Here is a 17,599-nt window from a genome sequence, read left to right on the forward strand (position 1 = left end):
AGAAAAAAATTAATAAAAGAAAGACGATATAGATGTATTAATTATTGAGTGTAATTTTCATCGTTTGTCATAATAGGAGAGAATGATTATACACAATTTAGTCACGAGTAAAGAAATATTACAACACATTAAAATGGAAAAAAAAAATAAAAAAATAAAAACGTGTCTGTTCATAAATGAATGCAAACAACAGTCACATTTTCGATTTGAAACACAAAATTCATATCAAAATATTTGAATGAGTCATTAGATTATTCTGAAATCAAAATCATACTAATTTATTTAAAGACACTCTCACAATTAAATTTATTATTCACCTACATTGATTAAATCATTTTTTTAAAAAAATATTAAAATTTAATTAAAACAAAGAACACATAAACACATGGAATTAAAAGGAATTGATAATGTAGGGACGATTATAGACATGTTGTCTGGTAGTAGAGCATTACACGTGCGCGTGGACACGCACACACACACAAAACTCCAATCTCAATTAATTCTGTGTTGCCCAGCCCCACCCCACCCCACCCCATCACTAGCCACTAATAATACATATATGCTTCGTCAAATTGAACCACCCCCCAGCCCCACCCACACTGCCTTCAAAACTAAATACTCTTCTTCCTGACATTGATTGATAATTGATTGGATTGATCCAACATGAATTTTAAAAAAAATAAATAAAAAATAATTTTTCTTTTTATAAAAAAAAAATAGAAAAAATAATATTTTGTTACGGAAAAAAAATATGAATAAATTTGGATGACAATAAAAATAATAATAATAAATTTAAATGACGGATGAAGTAATATTTATTTTAAAAAAGTATTATATTAAATACATATATATTTTTATAAAATACCAAATCAAAATTTAATTTTTTTACTTTTAAAAATTCTAATGTTTTTTTCTAAACGGAATTTTTTCATTCAAATAACTTTTTTGAAAAAAAATAATATAATAAAAGAAATTTAATATTTGATATGATATAAATAGCTGAGATCGTACGGTGCTGATTCGATGATCCATGCATGCTTCAATGTATACACTACGTACAAGGAATTATTAATCGAAACCCAGAAGAACAAACCCTCAATCAAATCCATGCATGCTTCAATGTCCCCTCCCAAAACCCTTCCGCAAATTCACGTACGAGGATCCATGCATAAGCATTAATGCATGTTTCTTACACTGTAATCCCCCTTCCCCTCTATATATGTATGTACAGGCAAAATGCAGTAGCCATTGAGTCTTCTTGAACATATATTTCTAGCTACAACAAAATTAAAGAATAATACATCACATACATAATGCTGCTGAATTCTTCCCGGAATAACCTTCTCTACCGGCCGCCGGCGGCGGTCTCGTTGCCTTCGTCGATCCTCGTTTCGATTCCATTGGGCGCGTCGCAAAGACCCGTGTCCTCGTGAAGCGCCGCGGAGGATGTTGAATCAATCCCCGACCTGGTGGCCTGAATTTCGCGGAACATATCGAGCACTTGGCTCATCGTGGGTCGCTTCCATGGGCGATCGTCGAGGCAGGCGCACGCGATCTTCAAGTACTGCAGAAGCTCGAGCTCCAACCCGGGATCGTCTTTCCTGAACGTAGGATCGAAGACGTCGCTCACTTTCATCTGCCCACGCTGCTTGACCCACCCGACGAGATTATTATCCCCGAAATCACTCGAATCTGTCGGCTGTCTCCCCGTGAGCAGCTCGAGGAGGACTACCCCGTAGCTATAGACGTCGCCTCTCGTCGAGCATTTGAAGCTCTGGTAGTACTCAGGAGGGACGTATCCCGGAGTCCCGGCCAACGTGCTCACGCTCAAATGTGTGTCCATCGCGCTCATCAGTCGAGCCATTCCGAAATCAGAGACTCGAGACTCCAATTTGTCGTCGAGCAGGACGTTGCTCGACTTCATGTCGCGGTGGATGATATGCGGAATGCAGCCGTGGTGCAGGAAATTCAGCCCTCTCGCTGCTCCGATGGCAATTCTCCGTCGCGCGGGCCAGTCGAGCTTGATCCCGGCTTTCTTCCTGTTGTGCAGGACATCGTCAAGGCTCCCGTACTTCATGTATTCGTACACTAAAAGTCGTTCCTCGCCAACCTTGCAGTAGCCTAAAAGCGGCACAAGGTTGTGGTGTTTGATCTTCCCGATCGTTTGCATTTCGGCGGTGAATTCCCGATCGCCCTGGCCGCTGATATGTATCAGCTTCTTGATCGCGACGACGCTCCCGTCTTTCAGCTGGGCCTTGTACACGTCGCCGAACCCGCCAGAGCCTATCACGCTGTCGTGGTGGAATCCGTTCGTCGCTTCGAGAAGATCCGCGAAACAGAGCTTCTTGAGAGGCTTTTCGAACGTCGTTAGGTTGATGCTCAACTTCCACGGGCTGGGCGCCGTGTTCGAGTCGTGATCCCGATACGGATCGAGAGACACCTCTCGTTTCTTCCTACGCTTCCTCATCTCGATGGCCAAAACGATCAATCCGAAAATGCAGAAGAACGAGAGTAGCAAACCCATGGCTACACTCCCGGCGAGGGAAGTTTGTCGCCGGTTCGATCTCTGATGCAGCAGGTCGGTTTCCGGGCGCGATCCCGAGCCACAGCGCGGGAGGGGTAACCCGCAGAGTCCGGAATTGTTCGCGAACCGATATTCTGGGATCGTGTCGAACGGAGCCACCGGAGGGATCATTCCGGAGAGATTGTTGTTCGACAAGTCGAGCTCGCCGAACGTGAGCTTGACCTGCGGAATCGTCCCGTTAAGCCTGTTATACGACAAGTCGAGTATCGCGAGGTTCTTCAACCCTCCGAGCTCTTGCGGGATCGGGCCGGAGAGATCGTTGTGCGCCAAACTCAGCACAAACAAATAGTACATCGATCCGATCTCCTTCGGCATTACGCCCTCCAACTTATTGTACGAAAGATCGAGAAAAAGCATCGACCCGTTGTGGTTAAACGTCGGCTGAATGGTGCCGTGGTACACTCGGGTGAGCTTACACGGATACCTCGACAAAACTCGATCGAGCTGCTCCCGACGGATACCTTCGAATTCGAGCAAATTCCCAGCTCCATGACACTCCTTGGTTCCATCATTCTTAATCTCTGCATAACTCTTCCCTGTCAGCAATTCGACGGCAATGTTGCCGGATTGCTTGAACAGAGCCGGAGGGATGATCCCGTCGAGGAGATTCGTATTCAGGTCCAACCAAATCAATCTCCGGCAATCCCCTAGCTCCGGCGGGATGCTCCCCGACAGTGAATTGTTCCCAAGCTTAAGGATCGCGAGGTTTGCCAGACGGCCTAAAGTCGCCGGAATTGCACCGGAGAAGTTATTGCTGGACAGGGAGAGCCAATACAGGTTTGTGCAGTTGCTTAGGCCTTCGGGTATCGATCCAGACAAGTAATTGAAATCAAGAATCAATTTTTCGAGGCTCTGCAAGTGAAGAAACTCTTGTGGGATTTGGCCATGGAGTTGATTCAGCCACATGATGATATCTCTGAGGTAGGGCAAGGAGCCTAAGCTGGAAGGAATTGTTCCTGTCAAATAATTTAAGCTGAGATCGAGCGATTCCAGCTGCGAGCAGTTGCAGAGACCGTCGGGGATGACGCCGTCCAACATGTTATTCTGAAGGTACAACACCTTTAAGCTGCTGCCGGGGTCTTTGCAGAGGCCGGAGGGGATCGAACCAGACAGGTTGTTGGAGCTCAAATCGAGAGTTTCCAAATGCACCATTTTAGACAGAGAGCCGGGAACGTCGCCGACGAAGGCGTTGAAAGACATGACTAGAGTTTTCAGACTGGTCAGCTCCAAAAGAGTGTCGATCGGCAGCTCGCCGGTGAAATTATTGCCGGAGATGTCGAGAAGCTCCAGCGCAGAGCAGGCGGCGAGGCTCTCCGGCAAAGTGCCGGTCAGAAGGTTTCGGGAGAAATCCAATTCGACGAGAGTTGTGCAGAAATCAGACAAGTATGGCGGAAGAACGCCCTGGAAATTGTTGTCCTGGAGGTACAAGTACTCGATGCTCCCGCTCGGAAGATTCGGCACCTCGCCGGAGAGATGGTTGCCGGTGAGGTTCAGGAAGGTGAGTTTCCGGCAGGAGGAAAGTGAGTCACCTAATTCGCCGTAGAATTTATTGGAAGACATGTCGAGGTGCTGCAGATTAGGGCAGGAGGCGAAGAATGGGAATTTGGAGGAGAAATTGTTTAGGGAAAGGTCCAAATGCATCAAATTGTTGTTCGTCAGGTTCAGCTCCGGCAAGCTCCCCGACAGTCTGTTACTCTTCAAAGACAGGATCTCCATCGCCGGGAACTCATCGGACAATAGCCACGAAACCACGCTTTCGCCGGAGCCGGAGATTTTGTTGCCGGAAATGTCAAGAACTCGGAGGAGGGGCAAGCCGGGAAAGCCTGGATCAACAGGAACATCCTTACCAAAATTATCCATGGAATTCTGGGAGAGATTGAGGGAAACTAAGCCGGGGCAAGCCCTGATAGCTGAGACGTCGGAGACATGGCCGGAAATGGCGTTTCCGGCCAGATCTAACAAGCGCAAGGAAGGAGTGCAGGAGGGGATAGGAGCAGAAGCAATATCGCCGGAGAGATTAGCATTTTTGAGGACGAGGGTGTCGAGGGTGTCGAGGGGGAGGAGGAAGGTGGAGACTTGGGAGAAGTCGGTGCTGAGGAGATGGTCGGAGAGGACGATGGAGGAGACTCTGGTGGAGTTGTTGCAGGTGACGCCGGCGAATGTGCAGGGGGAGGCGGCGGGGTCCCAGTTGGGGAGCTGGGAGGGGTCAGGGAGGGAGTTTTTGAAAGAAATGAGGCGCTGGGCGTCGCTGCGGAGGCCATTGGAGGAAGCTTCAATGGACAAGAAGAAGAAGAAGAAGGTGGATGTGATCAAGTTGCAGAAATAGTTGCAATATGATTTCATCTTCCTTTGTCAAATTAAAGGGTTGATTGGAGGGTTTTGGAGATCTTTCTAGCCATGATTCTGTTTGTGATCAGTAGAGAGAGAAAGAGGTATGAGAGAGAGAGAGAGAGGGGAGGAGGAAGAAGCAACGTAAGACGTGTGCTGCTATCTATCCAATGTTAGAACGGAAGAATGAAGAGGAAGAAGAATCAATCATTCATTATTGTTATCGTATTATTATTTTATTTTATTTTATTTTAGCGTCCAACTTAATTTGTTCCTCGATACTCCGTCCCATCGCTTTTTATACAAAATTTTAAAAATATTAAGATAAAATAGAAATAAAAGTAAATTAGTCATATATTAATATTGTATGATATATTAATATTGTATGATATAAAGGTAATGACATTTGTGTAATATATTGTAAATTATAATGATATTTATAATGTCAAGAAAACGGATATTTTGTTATGGAATAGACCAAAATAAAAAAATGAATAAATTATTAAAGAACGAAGGGAATATTATTTTTTACTATTTTTTTTAAATAAAATTATATATTTTAATCAAATTATATTTCTTTTTTAATAAATTTTTAATTACTTATTAAATACTCACTACACCGTGTTTAATTTAAGTGAGATAAATTAGTGATAATAGAGAGAGAGAGTATTTTTTTATAACCTAGAAATAGGTCGCTGTTGCTCTAAAATGAATATTGGTTAAACCCTGACCAAACGTAATACTTTCTCTGTCCACACAATAAGTATACATTTATTTTTTGCGCAAAGTTTAAAAAATAATAGTATTTTAATTATAGTGAGCAAGTAAAAGTTGTGTAATGATATTTTTGCCCTTATTTTTTCGTATAAAAATAATGATGTGATGTAATATAAAAATATTTGTAAAAAAAATAAAATATTTAATAAAATAATTACTTTATAATTGGACGTTCAAAATATTACGTATACTAAAGTATTTCGCAAATTAAATTTGACAAAACAATTCACAGTGCACAAAAACATATATTGAAGTTGGACATGTAATAGTCGGGTTTGAACCCATTATTATTATTATAATTATTATTTTGGAATTAATGCTACTATACCTATACGTATGGGTATGTATATATTTTCTGTGTATCTAAGTTGGAAGTGAATTGAGGGAGTAATGGCGATCACATGGCATGGCGGTCTCTCTCTGTTTTGTCTGGTGTGAATCCTGGGCGGTCCCTGGAGTGGCAATATAAATGGTGTAGATGGGTGTGGAGCAAGGGGTCCGGGAGCTCCGAAAGAAATGCAATACGTACGTGTGACTAAGGACGGATGGAATGGATCCATCGCTGTCCTGTTATGGGTATGGGGATGGAATAGGATTGCCAACTTTTGGCTAACTATTGCATCATTCACTCTTACCATTTTTTAATAGTAAAAAAAATAAAAATTACTTTCCAAGTTAAATTGATTTTATTTGACTAAATTAGAATTTATAAGTAAGTAATTGTTTTTTATCAAAAAGTTTTACCAATTTTAAGATTTGTTCATTTCACAAAAATCTTCGAAACACTTTTGGACAAGTATTAGTATTATAAAAAAATACATTTCATCGAGCTTATATAAAATATTCATATTTTTTATTTTTATTAATTATATAATAATTATTTTTATTTGCAAATTTTTAATTATTTTACTAATTATATTTTATCTAAATTTTCGTATATGCATTAATATAAATATATTATCTTAAACGGATAGAATATAGGGTGTGTTTGTTTGGGAGTTTGAATTTTGAGTTGAGATTTGAATAGTAAAAGTTTTGAATTTAAATAGTTGTATGATGTTATATAAATAAGTATTGATGTGATGTTTTGAATGTAAAATTGATTTTTATTATAATATAAAAAATAAAAAATAAGTGTTTAATTTAATGTTTTTGGGAGAAAAAATACGATGAACAGTGAAAATTAAATTCAATCCCCAAACAAACACACCCTATAAAAATTCAATATAAAATATGATTTATATATAATATGGAAAAAAAAAATATCAACCTTAAAATAATAATAATAATAATAAAAATAAAAATTGAACACACCCTAACTACTTATAATTGTAGGTTTGCTTGGTTTTTGTTTAAATTTGATTTAAGATGGAGCGTTATATTTGAATTTTTATTTAAAAAGTTTTTTAATATAATATTACATGAGAATAAATAATAGTATATTTTTAGTAAAAGAATATGTCAAGCAATAATGAGATTTTGAGTTTGTTTGTTTATACTTTTTCCGTCATATATAAAATATTAATATTTTTTATTTTTATCGATTTTATATAATTAATTTTTTTCTTTTATAAATAATATTTTTTAATTATATTTTAAATTTAATAATTTATAATTATTGTATTATATCATAATTACTTTTATTAGTATATTTTTAAATTACTCACTAATTATATTTATTATAAATTATTGTATCTATATTAATATGGGTATTTTTACTGGCATTGAGATAGTAGTATTTTCTAACTATCCACAAAACCTATGTACGTTTTTTTTTTTTTTTGGTTAGTCCACAATAATATATACTTTTTATTTTATAAAATTAGTTAATAATATTGATATTGCATGTATTTTAATGAGATATAACTTTTAAAATATTTAAATATATATTCTAAATTTGGTTTTAATTATATATAAATTATTATTTCAAATTTATTAATATTATCACTCATATGAAAAATAGTATTTTATTCCTCTCATATAATTTATTTTTATTTTTTATTTTTGATTATTTCCATATTAATTTATAATTATTTTATTGTATAATATTATTTACGAATATTTAGGACGAAGACATTAACAAATAATATTAAAATGTATTATTATTAATTAATTAAACCTTATTATATTCCAAATTGAATAAATCATTTGTTTCGAAACTTATAAAATAGTAGGAGTATTTTATGTCATCTAAATTTATATTTATATATATTTTTATTGTAAAAAAATATTTATGATTCTTTTTTAATAAAAATATCATTATTATTAATTAATCTATTTTTTATTATAAAAAATTATCGTTATTAATATATATATTTTTATTTTTAAGTCACAGATAAAATTTAATGACAAATTTAATGACAGAAGAGATTTTTTATTTTTTATTTTTTAATATTAGTATTCGATATTGTGATATAATTAGCAAAAAATTTACTAATTTATTGTGAAAAAATTGGACTCTCTTCCACAAATAATTTTCATTTGTTACACAAATAATTTTTATTCATTTAATACTATTTATTATTGAAAAAATATTATATTAAATATATATTTTTTATATTATAAAAATTAAATTGAATACTAATTTTTAATTTCCAAAATTTAGAACCTACTGAGTCTGAAATCTAAATAATAAGTAACAAAATAAATATTTCGAAAGTGTGGTGGTGTGATTCTAGGGTTAAGCATATGTATATAAATTCACCGATATCGTTTCTTCGACGGTAGGGTTTTGATCTGCACGCGCACCTCTTCGCCAAAATTCTCTTCTCGCCATGGGAGGAAGGAAGAGGAAATCCGATGCCTCGCGCCTCGACGAGGTCGATCGTCTTATGTACACCAGTTTCTGCAGCGCCGCTAATTCCCTTTCCCAGCTCTACACCCATGCGATGCACAAGCAGAAGCTCTCTTTCCAGGCCGGTGAACGCCACGCCTTGGTCTGTTTCTCCTTGTGCAGATTCTTTATCAACTAACTGTTAATCTTTATCGTTGTATGGGATGGAGTCGTCAGATTGTCTTGATTGCGATTTGATTGAAATACGACTTTGCTATTAGATGTATTTGTCGGTGTTTTGCTTCGCATATTCCGAAGATGAGTGACATCCTGTTTCGATGCCAATTTATGATGGATATGTATATATAATGTTGAATTTAGTCTGGAAATGTGTTTGCTCACAGAACTGCGATTTGTAATTTTTTCTTTACAAGGTTTTTCCCCATCCCTGAACTCGTTTATTTTTGTATTGTAGGATAAGCTTTACAGTTGGCTCTTGAGACAGCAAGAGAACGGCGCCAGAGTGACGACTGGTGATATATTCACATATATTCAGGTCTCTTTCTTTACCACATTAACCTCTAACCTTTAACTTAGTTTTATCATCTATAACATCATGCTGATTAGCCTGAGTATAAATTTTGGGGTTGCATACTGCCAGTAAACATTTATTGTTGATGAATTTTGAGTCTACATTTCTTTCTAGATCAGAACTGTCACATTATCCTGTAGTTTTTGTTGTTTGTGTGGAATTTTATTGTTCAAGATGTAATATATATGTCATCAACCCTATAATGTTACATCCGACTCAGCTATACTAGGTTACGAACTTCTGTGTTTTGCCAATCTAACCTGAATGGTTATTACTGACTATTGGCTTGATGAACTCACATCTTAAAAATCCTTCCATGTGGGACTGTTCTGTTGTGATTAATGTTTAAATTTTTCAGTGTAATCTGCTAATGGTTTTTGACACGGATAAGAGCAGAATGGGTGTCCATAAATTTGGGGCAGAAATTTTTGCTATCAACTCCATCTGACATTTTTTTTAATACCCAACACAAGGCATATTAGATAGATGCCCATTACCTGAAAATTAAATATAACTTTTATCAATAGACACATTTGTTTAAATATGTTATGTACATATATTGTATTTAAATTGAATTTGGTATTCGATTGGGTTCAAGGTTTTTTTGATAGAGCTTTCACTGTAGAAGTCTTAGGCATGGTGGGCTGTTACTCATCTTCCCATGCTACATCCACATCTAGTGGTCTTTTAGGCTATCATTGTGGAGGTATGGATGATATGTCATCTTCTTATACCTTGCATCCGTGTATCATTAGTGAAGTTCTTTGCTTCATTGCTATTAGTTTTCTAACGGCAACATATTGAAGTTGTCATTGAATATAATTTCACAATGAAAGCAGCAATGGAACCAGTAGTTATGAAGTTCTATGTGTAAGTGAAATAAGCATATAAATCTTCTGTATAGATTTCTCTAAAATTCTTTGGCTGAATTTTCTCCACGGGATACTGTTAAATTTCGCATCCATCTAACACCCTTTGCTCTGATCTGCAGAATGAACTCGATAATGGAACAGAGGAGCCTCCACCATCCCCGAGGCTTCCAGTCCCGCAACAACAACAACCACCTCAAACTTTGATGCAGTTACCTCAGTCAGGACTCCCTGTAGTATCTTCGAATGCATTTGGTCCCATGACTGTTGGACAAGGAGTTCGCTCGGGGAACTCTGATCAGACCAAGAACTCTGTTTTCTCAAATGCCCTCTCCAGCCCAGTTCGCCGAAGTCTCCAGAACTATCACTTATCTCAGGGAGGTTACTCGGCTAACAATGGGAATCGAGGCAATGAGAACAATACCAATCCCACCAATCCTCCAAGTTCCAATGATACTTCCATGGATATGCATCCCGACAGCCCGGGCCACGATTCTCCTTACTGAAACCGATCCCCCGTCCCGTGTGAAAAAGAGAATAACATGGAAAGATAGGAGTGTAAAGAAAGATTGATAGTTGTGTGAGGAAGGAGCATGGTTTTGTATTTAAGCAAGGTGAATGGATGCTTACAGTATGTATGTATTCCTTTGGTCTTTGATGCCCATGCCATATTATCTATTTAATTTGGTTTCTTTATCTCTTATCTCTATCCCTACCCTAATTATTTTTTGCATTTGTTTTCAAATTTATTAGATGGAGAAATAAGTTTAGTTGCTGACTGACTCTGGCTCTGACTTGTTTGCAGGAAGCAGACAATGGATGGATGGATGGAATGGTGGATGGAGAAAGAAAGAGACAAGTTTGTGTTTCTCACTCTGTATATTCTGGAAAATGAAAAATCATTTTATAGTCTGTACTCTACTTCAATGTGAGTTTAATTGAGTTCAGAGTTTCACCTGACAGTTTATATGTTGTGTTTGCTTTTGGTTTGAAATATCTATGCTGTTTTAAATGACTCTGTATCTAAAAATTTTGGAGTAGAATATAGTTGTTTCATATTTTCTCATTCATTTAAATTTATACTTTTTTTTTATAGAAAATATATATTTTTTTTAGTAAAAGCTTGTTTCTCTATATTTTTCAATTGAAAGAATTTTATTTTATTATTATTATTTTTTATTTTGGTATAAAGTAAAGTTTTCATCTTCTATTCTATTATATTCTATTCTATTATATTATAGTAAAGGTGATTGTATATTAATATTAAACTATTTTTAATTTTTATATAATTACTTGTATATATTGTACATATGATACTAAGGATAAAAATATTAAAAATATTTTATAATTTTACTAAAAAATAAAAAGTAAAAATTGTTACTTGTATTTTTTATATCTGAATCTAATTTATAAAATTATTCTAAAAAAATAACAAAATTATTATTACTGCGACTATTATTATAGATTCAATGTGTTTAGTTTGAATTTTTTACATGAAAAATAAATATTTTTATAAAACATCACCCAAATCAAAAGTCCAAACTTTTAAATCCAATTGAAACCATAAAGAAACAAACTTAATTGTTTTAAATCAAAATATAATTAACTTAAAATATCAAATCCAAACAAAACAAACTTTCTATGGTTGGAAAGAAAATATATTTAAGAATATAAATATATATGTACTGAAATGGAATTAGTGGTATTACTGTATTGCTGCTTTAACATCAATGTGATAAAAGAAAAGCTTTCATGGCTTCAAATTCCCATACACAGAAGCAAGAGAGAGAGACGTAAGAATCTTTGACGAGCCACAAATTGAGTTGTGAATAAGACAGCACAGTGGTTCATCTGTGTCCTCTTGATTTCAGACACAACAATGGGACCTCAAAGCTTTTTCCAGATCAACAACACCACACCCTGACAAAGATACATACATACATACATATATATATATATATATATCTAGAGAGGAGAGAGAGAGAGAGGGCTGTGATGGTCTGTGATCTATTGGGATTGGGATTGGGATTGGGATTGGTGATGTGTGAAGAAGAAATCAGCTCCATTCTCAACATCATCTGTGTTGGTGTTCCCACACTGAGCCATCACTATTCTGTAGATTCTCTTGGAACATACCTCCCCCACTCGCCTGTCCTCACCAACCAACCCTTCTGTGCTCAGGTCCTTCAGCAGGAATTCTTTCTCATGCACCTGCAACACACATATATATATACATATCATCAACCATTATTATTACAACTAACAAATCCCATGTCAAAAAGACCACTCACTGATTTAGTTGGATCCATGTAAACACTCAAAAGAGACTTCATGGTTGGGTATTTCTTCCATACAGATATAGCAAACCGTGGTTGCACTTTTGGGATAGCTACCAATGCCCTTAGCCTGCATGCATCATCAAATCACTTCATGAATAATTTATTAGAACATATGTATGATTGAACAGCAGGGTAGTAGGAGCCATCTCAATCCACAGCTTGAGTGGAACATGATTCCATAAGTTTTACAAAGACTGTTGAAGAAATTAGATATAGATAGATGCAGCCATGATTAAGTGGTATGAACTATGGACTACGTACCATAAGTTCTTCTTAATTAAATTCTTGTCGACGCAGTCTTTTGGAATAATCAACCCATTTGCACAGACTGATAGCCGCGTCAATTTTTTCCTGCATAAACATATGTTATAGAAAATGTATACTAAGAAACTAAGTGATAATCCAAATTTAAGCTTGTCACATGGTTCATTTCTATAACTAGGTTTATTGCATGATGCTTTCGATGCTGGTGAACATTATGATATAACGGCGTGAGTGAACTTTGGGAAACAGACCATGCATGAATGATGAAGCTTTATATTTATCCGCAAGGGTTCCATGTCGAATACTTTATCAATTCTAATAAGTAAATCACGGTTCTTCACTTACCTAAAGTGGCAAGAAGCAAGGCTGCTAGTAAGTCCGACCACATGTTCCGCCAATTCTGCTTCATCAACACATTGTCTTGTATGTACTTTGAAAAAATGAGTGGCTAATTTTGCTAAAACCTGAAAGCAAGTATTTAGTTCAACAACTTGTCAACTACGGTAAGCACTAACAATGATCTAATACTACTGCTTGCACTTCAAGTTAATTTTACTAACCTCTTCTATCGGAGGGCGCTGCCAACCAGCATGGTTTGCAGGGTTCTTATACCTTGCTTGTTCCCTGTGGCAGAGGCAACAAAATAATATGCAGAATCAATGTTTAGTATATTAATCCTTCTGATACATTCTTAATTTCTAATCATTGTAGCTAGATCATGTTTCAAAACTAAATGACTAAGTCCTATCAGATTGAGCAAATATGAAATGGATAAGCAAAGCATGATGTTATGCCTATATTTCCACATACTAGGAGTCAATATAACGATAACAGTAAACCGACAGATATATATTTAAGAGGGTATAACAGATGCAGCCATCCATTGTATTCCTAAAAGTTCAATTGCAGGTAGAAGAAGGTTCCAGCAACACTGGTTATTGAAAAACAACTCAAACATATTTTCAATCACCACCTTATAAACAATAATAACCTTAGACCAAGATTTGTGTACCCAATAAATCACGATGGGAAAAAATCGTAGCAAATTGTACCTAGATAACACACACATACGAATGTGCACATATTTGTTTACTCCTAATACTATAAACTTCAACCATGCAACCTGCTACTTGTGATGTAGTGCAAATGCTTCAAAATCTTGGAGTAATTTCTAATATTAGTATCCGTATGCTAATGAACAATGAAGTCCAACTTGTGCTTTTTCCACTTTCAGTGGAGTTTTCATCAAATCACCCACATGAATGATCACATGCAATGCACTGAACTAGAGGGGTTTATTTTCATAGCCGAAGTATATTTCAGGGAGGGGGTTTCAACTTACAAGGCAAGAAAGTTCCACTCACATTTTATTGATGTAGGCCATGAGCCTATTAGTGAGGTAGCATATAGTGTGATGAGGATAATGATACCGGACGTTATGAATGTGCTCCACAAGAGATTCATTCACAACTAGGTTACAGAACTCTTCAGCCTCATATACAACTAAAACATAAGAAATCTTAATTTGTTCCGATGCAATCTGCAACATATTCATAGAAATTACAGTCAGGAGCAGCAGCAGTAAAGCTTTAAATCCAACAATATAAAGTAACAGTAGTACTAGGCTAGCATATAAAGCTATCAGCTTGGGAAAATTACGAAGGGAGTTTGGGTGACCAATGCATTGCAAAGTGAAAATGCTACACATGTTAGAATTGCCAAATAGACGAGTATGCATTGCTTATATTCTAGGTCGTCCACAAGAATAGCATACATCTAATATTGCCAGCGAACTTCATCCTAGTTTTTAGTGAGTTCCACATTGCAGATATATCATGTAAAGTTGATCAATCACAGCCAGTAGTAGTTACTAGTTACTTTGATCACTCTTAGTTACAGAGGTGAAAACTCTGCCAAAAGGGTATTACAATTCCTTAAAACCTAACTAAAAGAAGAACTATTATACATGTCTTACGAATAGATAAAACATAGCAAGCTATCTGTAATGAACTTTTACTTATGTGAGGTCCTTAAATTGGATCATTTATCTTCTATCACATATATCTGTTTTCAGGGCATTTTAGAAATTCAGTTAATATTATTTTATTTTTTTAACTGAACATGGAAAACATATATAGGACTAGTGCACATACTTTCACACACAAATACACATGGTATAAATCTATATCAAACAACATTAATGGTGAAGATAGAGATGAGAATATCATGCAAAATCATCATAAAATAAAGACAAATAAATTACAAATTAAAAATTACCTCAGACATTTCTTCAGGAATGACCATGGTCCATACAATAGTTCTTTCTACTGGATTTGTTGTTACTTTATATGTTAGTCCCTTTTCTGCAAACCTTGTCAGTAGATGTCCTACACTATGATAGAAAAATTCACTTGCTCAGGCAACAAGCGATAAAAGGGAAAAAAAATTAAAAATATGGTACATGTCCTCTACAGGTTATGTATAATCCTACCTCCAATTGACCCCATTTCAATAACTTTCTTGTCAATTTCAGCCACTATAGATTTTAAAGCATACTTCCCCTTTTCCCACTTCTGCATTTCCTTCTTCAATTTTTTCATCTCGGCGGCTTGCGCCTTTGTAGCAGCTTTAGACAACTTCTCTTGCTATTTAGAAAGATCAAGAAGATGCATCAGACAAATAAACATCATTGAATGAACATGTATAAGCATTTCATATTGGCATTTGTGTATCGGTTACTTCTTTCAGTTGTTTCTTTTCTTCCATCAAGCGAATTTTCATCTCCTTAGATATTCTCTTTGGTTTTTTAGATTCATTTGCTTTCTTCTCATCCTTCAAGAGGCATCCATCACTATCTTGTTGTTTCAAGATTTGGTCCATAGGCTCCAAGTCATTAGCTTCATTATCAAATTGGTTGCATCCCTGTAAAGATCTTTGTTATAGCTTTTTTAAAAAGAAGATACAACATAACAGAAGTACAGAACAAATCCAAGTCATCAGGTGACTGTAAGTCCAATTGAATACAATAAATGAAAATTTTCTCAAGAATGCTTTTTCTAGGAAACAAAAGATGTAAAATAGATATCGACACACAACTATTAGATAGAGAGAGAATGATTATGATTAGAGTGCTTAGTTTGGATTAGGTGTTTAACAACTAGAAAACCTATACCATAATAAACTAATTGTGAAATTAACCAGCAAAAGCTACATGGCTGAGGATAACCCACCAAAGAATTTCTGGAGTTATCTATTGAATTGTATGTGAATCTGGAGTTAAATTCCGACTCATCCATCAAATTGTCATGTACTCCGGTCTCATTATACTTTGGATCTCCAAGTTCATCAATACCTTCAGACCCATCATCTGACTCCACGCTTATCAATCCATTGATTTCTACAATAACAAAAAAGAATGAGAATGAACACTACATATTAAATATAGAGGTGAAAGTAACGGCAATAGGATTGCATGTTAAGCCATATCAGGCTATTTATGAAGCAGATCAAGAGGCAAATTTCCATTATCATAAGATAAAAATGTAACAAAAAATTCACTATGGCACTTTGTGAATTTAAAAAAAAAAAAAAAACGGACTCCTACATCTCATCTACAAATAATATTGTAACCGGACTAAAAGCATTTATGTGTAATGTAGGTACCTATACAGAAGGATTAATGAGCTATAAAATAAGAATAGTGGCATGAAATGGCTCATCCTTACATAGAAGCAGTAAACATCGAAGCGCATGACCTGTCATCATCTGTTTCTAAGCCTATATCATACAATGTAAGGACTACTGACAATAACATGTATACCACATTGCTGTTATGTGTTGTGCACAAAGAAACACGTCCTCTCCTTTAACATTAACATTTCAAACATGAAGAGTGAAAATTTGAATTAAGAAATTACTGCAATAACCATAATGCTCAAGTCTGGGAGAGTTTTATTGTCTTTCAATCCTAAGATTTAATTATAAATTATACCTAAAACTACGTAAATAAGAACAAGGGGCTGGGCTGGTAGACATGCATTACTTTTAAAACTATTTTAAAACTTTGGAACAATTACCATTAAAATCACCCACACAATTGGGTTCTGAAATCAAAGAACACGAAGGATCACAATTGGAGGCTCCTTCAGTATGCCTGGTGATTGAAACTTCAGGTTTCAAAGTTTCAGACATAGGAGTGTCAGGTACTACAAGTTTCTGAGTAGCTGATCCATCACCTGAAGAAATAAAAAGCTAGATCACCCACAAAATAATTGACATACTGAACCAAGTTATGATCGCTCCAAAGCCTAAATTCAGCAAAATAGTTTAGCTTTACAAATTGAAATCATACAAGTTCTTCAAAATTTCTTCATTTCTTATTTTACAAGCAAAAATATCAAAATTTCCAATCATCAAAATTAATCATTCAGAAATCTGCAAACGATAATAGCACCGAAGAACCATCGAATGGCCTTCGTCCAGCGTCAAACCGAAGCCTTCATGATTATCTCCTGTTTTCAGCAAGAATAATGGGTTCCAATTGAAAATATCGTCCCCATATCCCCAAAATCTCAATGTCGATAAGCAAAGCCCAGACACACAACATTACAGCAACCAGCAGCAGCGAGGTTTAAAATTACCAGAAGACGAAAACTTCCCTCTGGAACATCCGGCAGTGGAGGCATCGGAGAACGGCGTCTCGGCGACGAATGAAGGAGTGGCGGAGCATTTAGAACCTTCTGAAGACTTACTTCGCTTACATGGCGTGGGGTCATCATCGATAACGAACACCGTTGAGTCACAAGGGTTTAACACCACCTGTGACTTTACTTTCTTCTTACAAAGCGTAAACCGCGGCGGAGTAACGAGGTCTATGGGGTCGTCTCCAAGATCCTGACGGCGGTTGTCGCCGGATTCCTGATCGGAATCGGAAATAATATCAACCGGAATTGGGTGCGACATCTCTTTCGGACGGACTCGAAAGATTGATTCCTTCATTTGCGCGGGATGAGAACATATTAGGATATCATAATTGGGCCAGGCTTAGCAGTTATTTGAGGCCCATATAAAATT

At 36.0% G+C, this 17,599-nt stretch overlaps 3 protein-coding genes across 5 annotated transcripts; 1 reads left to right on the top strand and 2 right to left on the bottom strand.

Annotated features, from left to right (window-relative positions):
• Positions 1 to 1,097: 1,097 nt before the first annotated feature.
• Positions 1,098 to 5,140, bottom strand: LOC127240337 (systemin receptor SR160-like). Its single transcript, XM_051258956.1, has one exon. It carries the CDS (start codon positions 4,925 to 4,927, stop codon positions 1,346 to 1,348), a length of 3,582 nt encoding a protein of 1,193 aa, XP_051114913.1. The 5' UTR covers positions 4,928 to 5,140; the 3' UTR covers positions 1,098 to 1,345.
• A 3,212-nt stretch (positions 5,141 to 8,352) lies between these two features.
• Positions 8,353 to 10,993, top strand: LOC127240344 (uncharacterized). Of its 3 annotated transcripts, none has more exons than XR_007836326.1 (4): positions 8,353 to 8,625; positions 8,938 to 9,018; positions 10,046 to 10,558; positions 10,729 to 10,993. XR_007836326.1 is itself a non-coding variant. In XM_051258970.1 (3 exons), exons 1-3 carry the CDS (start codon positions 8,464 to 8,466, stop codon positions 10,427 to 10,429), a joined length of 627 nt encoding a protein of 208 aa, XP_051114927.1. In that variant the 5' UTR covers positions 8,353 to 8,463; the 3' UTR covers positions 10,430 to 10,606. The 3 variants fall into 3 exon arrangements, 1 of the variants encoding a protein (XP_051114927.1); XR_007836325.1 differs by having other exon boundaries at positions 8,354 to 8,625; positions 10,046 to 10,537; XM_051258970.1 differs by lacking the exon at positions 10,729 to 10,993 and having other exon boundaries at positions 10,046 to 10,606.
• A 621-nt stretch (positions 10,994 to 11,614) lies between these two features.
• LOC127240340 (crossover junction endonuclease EME1B-like) lies at positions 11,615 to 17,521 on the bottom strand. Its single transcript, XM_051258966.1, has 12 exons — positions 17,167 to 17,521; positions 16,603 to 16,761; positions 15,757 to 15,923; positions 15,266 to 15,448; positions 15,018 to 15,171; positions 14,804 to 14,913; positions 13,891 to 14,066; positions 13,087 to 13,150; positions 12,872 to 12,990; positions 12,524 to 12,613; positions 12,215 to 12,329; positions 11,615 to 12,134 (listed from the first exon to the last, which is right to left on the bottom strand). The coding sequence occupies exons 1-12, from the start codon at positions 17,486 to 17,488 to the stop codon at positions 11,931 to 11,933; spliced, it is 1,863 nt and encodes a 620-aa protein (XP_051114923.1). The 5' UTR covers positions 17,489 to 17,521; the 3' UTR covers positions 11,615 to 11,930.
• Between the last annotated feature and the right edge of the window lie 78 nt (positions 17,522 to 17,599).

Source organism: Andrographis paniculata, unplaced genomic scaffold, assembly GCF_009805555.1.
Source record: "Andrographis paniculata isolate CXL003 unplaced genomic scaffold, ASM980555v1 Contig79END, whole genome shotgun sequence".
Classification (NCBI taxonomy): domain Eukaryota; kingdom Viridiplantae; phylum Streptophyta; class Magnoliopsida; order Lamiales; family Acanthaceae; genus Andrographis; species Andrographis paniculata.

Bases quoted from the DNA above. Each gene is read 5' to 3' on its own strand.
- LOC127240340 (XM_051258966.1), bottom strand. From the start codon at position 17,488: ATGTCGCACCCAATTCCGGTTGATATTATTTCCGATTCCGATCAGGAA. The intron at 12,330-12,523 runs GTACGTAGTCCA...TGATGCATGCAG, and splicing joins TTAATTAAGAAGAACTTATG to GCTAAGGGCATTGGTAGCTA. The intron at 12,135-12,214 runs GTGAGTGGTCTT...TGTGTGTTGCAG, and splicing joins ACATGGATCCAACTAAATCA to GTGCATGAGAAAGAATTCCT.
- LOC127240337 (XM_051258956.1), bottom strand. From the start codon at position 4,927: ATGAAATCATATTGCAACTATTTCTGCAACTTGATCACATCCACCTTC.
- LOC127240344 (XM_051258970.1), top strand. From the start codon at position 8,464: ATGGGAGGAAGGAAGAGGAAATCCGATGCCTCGCGCCTCGACGAGGTC. The intron at 8,626-8,937 runs GTCTGTTTCTCC...TTTGTATTGTAG, and splicing joins CCGGTGAACGCCACGCCTTG to GATAAGCTTTACAGTTGGCT. The intron at 9,019-10,045 runs GTCTCTTTCTTT...TCTGATCTGCAG, and splicing joins ATATATTCACATATATTCAG to AATGAACTCGATAATGGAAC.